The sequence below is a fragment of the Formica exsecta genome, unplaced genomic scaffold (assembly GCF_003651465.1).
Source record: "Formica exsecta isolate Colony F162 unplaced genomic scaffold, ASM365146v1 scaffold2, whole genome shotgun sequence".
NCBI classification, from domain to species: Eukaryota; Metazoa; Arthropoda; class Insecta; order Hymenoptera; family Formicidae; genus Formica; species Formica exsecta.
In genome coordinates, this window is record NW_021849297.1 from 2308223 (window position 1) to 2316148 (window position 7926).

At 42.2% G+C, this 7926-nt stretch overlaps 1 protein-coding gene across 1 annotated transcript in view; it reads right to left on the reverse strand.

Moving 5' to 3' along the window:
• Positions 1-6: 6 nt before the first annotated feature.
• Positions 7-7926, reverse strand: part of LOC115234432 (neural cell adhesion molecule 1-B-like) — a 30568-nt gene continuing 22648 nt past the window's right edge. The window contains exons 4-10 of the mRNA XM_029805499.1: positions 7651-7926; positions 7177-7328; positions 6935-7079; positions 6393-6686; positions 5655-6044; positions 4639-4956; positions 7-955 (exon numbers count right to left, since the gene is read on the reverse strand). Of these exons, the coding sequence (XP_029661359.1) occupies positions 381-955; positions 4639-4956; positions 5655-6044; positions 6393-6686; positions 6935-7079; positions 7177-7328; positions 7651-7926 (2150 nt within the window). The 3' untranslated portion in view covers positions 7-380. The remainder of the gene's footprint in view (positions 956-4638; positions 4957-5654; positions 6045-6392; positions 6687-6934; positions 7080-7176; positions 7329-7650) is intronic.

Here is a 7926-nt window from a genome sequence, read left to right on the forward strand (position 1 = left end):
ACATTCGCGCGAATAGTTTTTTCTTCGTCTTTTACTCTTCTTATGAGGAAGGCTTCCGATAAGAGACAGGAATGTGATGAGAATTTTTTCAACGGCAGTTTTTAATTATTGTCTTTGTACACGTGATTGCGTTCGATCGACAACGTTCCAAGTATATATCACGTTTCCCTTAGAACGAAACTAACATCTACATATCTTATCCTTAGGTGAAAAACAAGAATAGGAATGTCGATGAGGGTGGAAGAGAAAGGTCCTTAACGATATTTATTGTCTATTTACAAGAGCTTTACGACGTTAATCGCGTTTACGACGATTTGGCGAGCATCGAAGGACCCGGACCAATGCGGGTATGAGATATAACGACGCCTTCCTCTTCGTTCTTATATACAACTCTCCTGTACACGCAAACTTCTCGTGTAGATATCATGGGCGCGATGCACCGGCAGTGTGCTTGGTCGTATCGGACTCAGACCGCTCTCGTTCCTCTCCGTGTAACCGTTCGGATATATCCACGAGTCCTTGGCGTGCAGCACCGACGCGGGCGACGGATAATCGAGATCCTCGAGACACCTGAAGGTATCCTTTGCTCGCTCGGGCTTTAACTTACCGGACGTGTAGTCCGGCTCGAAGATATCCGGCCGTCTCTCGACAGCCTTGCTCGGTATCACGTCCGGATCGTCGTCCGGCAAGGATTCCCCTGCCACGTTTATTCGCTCCTTCAGCTCGTCCCGTTGAGCCTCGTTTGTCGCCGGCGGCGCCGACGGCCGGTTCTCCTTACCTTCGTATTGTGCCCCGTCCGCCGTTGCCGTTTGAGCCTTCGTCGCCTGCGACGGGTGGTTGCGACGATACAAGGTCAACGTTATCCCGACGATCAGAATACAAATAGCGGTTACACCACCGGCGAAGCACGCTACCAGGAGGCTGTAATCGGTCATGTCGTCCGAGATGCCGCGACCTGGGGAAAATAAGCGTAAAATGTGATTCGCGTGGGAGCGAAACTCCAGCTGTATTTCCTAAAACGGATGTTTTCGATTTTGGAGCACTACTGGATGTATTTATAGTGCTACTTCTAAGATGATAATAGAATAGATAGATTTACAAAGGTAGACAGGAGAGGAGATCTCACATATTTTAAATGTGAGAAAGAATTGGTGTAAACCGTGAGACTACTATATTTCTTCCTTTCGATATTGCTCGATATTCGTACGGTGGAAAAGAATTTTGTTAACACAACAAAATCGTTTACTACATATACGATGTGAAAGTAACCAATTTCGCTAACCAATTATTCAATATTGCAATAAAGTTTGCTTCGTTGATAAAATAGAAAAATTTTACTCAGCAAATTTGTTAATGGAAACATGAATTTGCTGCTCAAACAAATTAAATTTGCTACTAAACCAAAATGGTCTATTCTTACTGAGTGCACTTTATTATTGCAGCCAAAATAAGAATCAATTTGTAATTGTAGCGAAATAATTTATATACATATTGTATATATTAAAGTAAATTCTCAATAAAATTATTTTCAACAAGTAAAATTATAGTATTATATCAAATAATTTAACATTATATTTTACACGCGCTTCATAATTAGCAAACGTGAACATAAAAAAACATTTTATTGATTCCATTATTTAATGTAGCTATTATAGTCCGCGCAACTTCATTAATTTATCCAATGATCATACTTGCGAGATGAACACGGAGCGAGTATTATTGATCATGCGAATGTCAAGTTAGTTTTGTACCATCGACAGTGTGCGAACGTCACAATTCGATAATTAAGCGGCAATCAGCCACATCAGATTAGTGCGTAACGATGGGAACGCACCCCAACGTTTTCTTTTTGTATTCCGCCGAATCGATTTCCATTAAACGGCAAATTTCGTCTCGGCAATTTGCGTTGCAAGAGAGACGTATTTTATTTCCGCGCGGTGCATTTTGATTCTTTAACATTACATGCAGCGAAAATCCATACTATGCAAAGTAGTGGTGCACAGTGCAAGAGACTAAATCGATATGATGCTGATAAGCATAATTTTTAAAATTACAGAAAGATGGCAAAATAAATTGAAAAATTTGTGGAATTGGAAAAATGTACTTTGCATAGATTACGCTTCCGTTTTTACTATTAATATCTGTAATCGTGAAATTCAAACTTGTCAAAATTATACACCCATCACGATACTCCTGCTCTAAAAAGATTTCTTAAACAAAAAATATCGCTAAAGAAGCAAAACCTAATTTTCCCCTGATTGTACATACTATACTCGTCACAGGATTAATAGCTGACCGTTGCGCGCAGAACGTGTGATTTCCTAGGATGTATTCGTGTATTCTTAGCCAGCAAAGAACATTCGTCCTCATCAGGATGGACATTCGAACTGATGACGACATCAACGGTAGCGTCCGGTGGCAGTATTCGTCCCGACGTGTCCGGTAAACGAGATTCGCTTTTTCCGTGTACTTATTGGATCACGGAGGAAACGCAGGCAGCTTCCGGAAGCAAAGATTAAGAGGCAAGCAGAGGATCGGGTTCGCGAACGGAGATGGCCAGGCTCTTTGGAATTCAGAAAACGCCTCGGTTCGTTAGCCAACGAAAGGTCTCTCACGATCGCTTGCATTTCTCTGTGTGACGCGTGTGTGTGTGTGTGTGTGTGTGTGTGTGTGTGTGTGTGTGTATGTGTGTGTGTGTGTATGTGTGTGTGTGTGTATGTGTGTGTGTGTGTATGTGTGTGTGTGTGTATGTGTGTGTGTGTGTATGTGTGTGTGTGTGTATGTGTGTGTGTGTGTATGTGTGTGTGTGTGTATGTGTGTGTGTGTGTATGTGTGTGTGTGTGTGTGTGTGTGTGTGTGTGTGTGTGTGTACACGTTCTCACACATAAATCCATCGTAAGACACGTACACGAATGTACACAGTCGAGAACGGAGACACGAACGCAGTTGTGTCCATCATCCAGGAACGCTGGAGAAAACTCCTTTCCTTCCCCACGCGAGCGTTTCGCCATCACCGTTAAAAGAGAATGTTTGCTACCCCCTGTGGGAACAGCCGCTCGGAGGGGATTGGCGCCGAGGGTTTCCGGAGCGTTTGACGGGCTTCGCGTTCGAGCGATTCCCGATACGCGACGGTGGTAGTGACGCATACACAGTCAGGATTCAGGATGAGCTCTCGCCAAGATCAGGATAGTATTCGTGTATACGCGTACGTGCATGCGTGCATACATATGCACAGCGATATACACACACGTAGTCATACATACACGTTTCCACACAGCGGAACACAGCGTGCGCGAACCGGCATGAATAAACCATGAGGATGGAAATTAAAGACGATAAATGCAGCTGGAATGAGGCAGCGTCGAGGAAAGGGACTTGGGCTTTATGGGATTTTAATTCAAGGTCCGCGGATAAAAACGAGATACATGGAGAGAAGGGAGGAGAATGGAGGGGAACCTTGCAGCGCGGTGGCCACGCTTTCTCGAAAGCGGCGACGGATTTGTGTAATTGCGTCGAGAACCTTCGACGGAAGTTGTTGATTAGTAACATCGACGCGCAACTCGGCATCGCGCTCCCATTGCTGCAGATTAATATTTGATCGGGGTCTGAGGCTGTATCACACGTGCTCTCGACGACAGAAATATCGCGGCAAATCTCGATTCCGACGATTCGAATAGGATTTACTCGGCAAAATCTGAGAGTCTATCGTCGAAATCGGAGATAACCGAAATAGCGAAACGCGTTTATTAAATATTTAAGCGGTGTTCTAATCGCGAAAGTGAAATAAATTGCTATTTTGTCGTTAAATGCTACGATACGAAAAAGACGATAAATGTACAGAATAAGAAGATTAAATTTATAAAGCTGTAATAAAATAGTCAGCAAATTTTGGTGTGCCGTTCTCACGCGACAACTTTTTAAAAATAAAAATTAAAAGGGCAAGCGGCAAGCAAAAGGTTTAAAATAAAGCAGCGAGAATTTAAAACAAAGCCTCTGCGAATAAGAAATACGAGAAAGGTACATTAAAGTAAGAAGTAAGTTTTTTTTACGCAAGCATGTCGAAATTAATTCAAATATGCGTATAATTACGACGGAAATAAACAGGAGTGCTTATATGATAGGCATAATTAGCTTCATCTTGCAATTCGGTTCAATTAAGGATACAGTCGAACGTTTCGAAAATCTTCCGACGATGTAATCGTTAACGCTTATTAACCCACCTCGTTATTATTTCGCCTCTGATGTTAAGATTACATAATGAAGGTACGAAGGTTAATCACGACGGGCAAACACTCTCTATCGACGTAATACAATCTACATATATTAAGGCCAATAATAATAACTCGAAATTATCCGGTAGAAAGATAGCTCAGAAGATATTCCCAGAATAAACTCAAGAGAGACATTTCATAATCTCTAAAGACTTCATTCAGAGAGCAAAATTTGTCGATAAAAGCTTATTCGTCTGCATCCCGCTCGCGGAGAACATTCATTTAATTGACTTAACCGTTTTAAGTAATTGGCAAAGATACACGTAACATTTGATGTACCGATGTACAAGATCGCGATTCCGAATTATACTCCGGTTACAATATCATCAGAATCTCAAACGGGACATTAAAATGCGATAAAACTCACCGGTGGTATACATTGCTACTCCTTTGAGCGTAACCGGCTCCAAGACGACGGGATCGCTCCGACCCTTGGTATTGACGGCATAAAGATGAAGCCTGTAATTCTGTCCTGGTTCTAAGCCGGGAACTTTGAAAACTGGACCGGATGAGCCGGATCTGTCGGTGTGATTCAGGTAGATGGTATCGGTATGATAAACGTTCTCCTCGCTGTAGACCTCCAGCTCGTAATTAGTCAAGGGCAAACCACCATCGAATCCCTCGGAGCACCTGACGATCAGCCAGTCCGCGTCCCTCGAGTCGGTGGCTTTAAAGTCTTCGTGACCTGTTTCACATGGACGCACACATTTCGAGATTAAGCTCCGCTTCCCAGAGGAAGAATAACACACGGAATCACTAGATTACCTAATTACTTTCCGACCCTAGCATCGCCGCATTGGATAATAATCTCAGACTTGCGTCAAACCAAATATATAGTGCATATCGAGAAACTGTAATTAACAATTTCGATCAAGAATATTTCACTAACTAGGTATAATAATCCTCAGTTAAATATTCCTCAGTTTGTTAATGCGATCGTAAATCTAAACGAATCTCAGAGACGACTTTTAAAATGAGTTTTATTCGAGTCGCGTATTTTGTTTATTAAAAATCAAATTAATCAAACCCTCGAGAAATGAATAAAATATAGTTTTTACTAAATTAAAGAAAAATTACCGTTTTTTTTAATTCTAATTTCTCCTTAACAATCATAATTTCTTTATAAAATACCGCGTTTATTATTCGAATTATTATTCAAAATAATTTGGAAAGAAAGATCTTGCTCGTATAAACACCGATAATCGATACCGAGAGACTAATTTCACGAGCGTTTTCACGGCGATTGCGTCTTTCGAGGGGAGACAAGGAAACAAGCTGTTGAACGCAACAAGAGTATAAGGCGTCATCCATGATGATGGCCGGGTGTAATGGCGCAGTTAGCAGGTCGTTGTGAGGGTTCTCGGACCCTCCCGGCTCACTTACCCATTCGATGCGCGTAGGGTCCGGTCGACTGTAGAGCCGTGCAGTTCTGCAAGGGGTAAGGCTTCCCGGCGACGATGATCTGAAAGAGACAGGGCGTTCTCTGCTCCCCTATCTTATTTCTCGCCCAGCAGGCGATCGTGCCGTAGTCCATGTCGTTTTGCAGTGTGTAACTCAGTCTGGAGCCGTGCCAGTTGTGCGTGATCCGACTGAGCGGTTTGACCTGGGCGAATCTGGTGGCTGGTACGCTCATCAGCTCCCCGGAGTTGTTGAACGTCCAGTGGAAGGTTGTGGGCGGCGGTTTCGACTGTACGCCGCAGACCAGCGAGATCGTTTCGTGCTTCAGGGCACCAACCACTTGGGTGGAAGAGCCGTCCTTGCAGATCGGTGCGTCTGAAAATACGAAGGCGCCGGCTGGTAGATTCAATTTACCGTGGGGCACGTGGGCGCCTCGGTGAGAAAAATAAGGGCGGTCGTAAGCCGGCGGCTCGCGATTTTTATTCCTTACGCGGCGAACATCGATTATTGACGCGCTTCCATGTAAAAACATTATTTATCAGCGCCACAGAATATTGACAATGTCGCGCAATATGAAAGTGAATGTATTAATAAAATTAGAATAACGACGTACCAGGAGGATATTCGAGAGATGAATTAAAAATAGGCCCTTTTACGGGCCAAGCTTACTTCAGAGTCGCATGGATCGTGATATTGATTCAAATGTAAACAGAATGTACTTACACATCACCTCGAGAGTCACCGATCTGCTGGTAGATTTTCCTTCGATGTTGACTGCCATGCAAGAATATTCCCCGGCGGAGGCTTTCGTCACTTTCTGCAGTACCAGCGACTGTCCACCGGGAAGAATAATCCCCGCAGTGGCGTTCTGATGCAACTCCTTGTTATCTTTGTACCAAAGTAGCTTATAAGCCTTCGGATTGGCTCGTACGTCGCACTCAAAGTAGACATCGTCACCCTCGTTTATGTCGTTCGCCTTTAAACTGGGACCCAACTTAATGCTCACTACCGGCACGTCTGAAAGCATCGAAGGTAGCGAGAAGCATCTCTCATCCCTCATTTCTTTCAATTTCATACACGATAGTTAATATAAAATTATTGAATAACAATCAAAGATAAAAGATAACAAAATCAAAAATCTTAATTAAATCAAGTTTTTTATTTCACTTTAAGATTCTAATAAAAAGTCTTCCAAATTATAATTTACGGTAACAGTACAGAGAGAGAGAGAGAGAGAGAGACGCATTCGAAAGATTATTACTTACAATACACCATCAGAAGCCATTTGTCCTCCAAGGCACTGTTAGGTACCACGGAATTTTCCGCCCTGCACGTCAGAAACTTTCCATCGTCTTCGATGGTCGGCACATAGCTCAACACACTTCTCGTGACGTTCGGATTATCTGCGAACTACGAAGAACTCAGAATCTACGCCGTCGCGACGCAAATGTCATCGCTTCCCATACGTCAAACACGATAGCCGTCCGTTTGCGAAAGATATACTCACATTTCTAGCCATGTGTTTGACTTGATGAGCTCCTTTCCACCAGGTTATCACCGCCTCCGGTCTAGAACCCCAACTGATACATTCGATCTCATAGGTTCTTAACGCCGATAAATGCAATCGCTTATTCGTAATATTGACTATCAGCGGTTTCACTGCGAAAAAGAATCATTTTACAGTGTGCAGAAATTTTGATATAAAATATTCATCAATATTTTATTTTCTTAATCCACTCAAGTTATACGCATACATATTATCAAGTCATTAACTTTATAATAATAAATGTTAATGAGATAAAATAATAATATGTTAATGATTAATGATAATAACAATCAATAAGTTTTTCCAATTTTTTTCTCTATAACAGAATTAATATAATACAAAAAAGAAATATAAATAGCTATTATAAAAATTACTTTATTATAGTTCTCTCGTAATTATTTCTGACAATTTCGTTTAATTAATATAATTACTCACAGTTTACGTCCAAAATAATTTCAGAAGTCACAGGCAATATAAGCTGTGTATTGCTCGCCTTGCAAATTAGCCTCGCCCTCAGGAAATCCCTGGTGACCTTTCGTATATCCAGTCGATTTATCGTTATATCTTCATGCTCCTGCGTGTACGAATCGTCTAAAATCTTGCCTTCAAAATGCCACGTGACCTTTGGCGGAGGCGAACCTCCGATAACCTCGCACAATAAAGACATCTCGCTTCCTTCGTTGAACGGTTGCGGTATTTTAGCTAGATTCC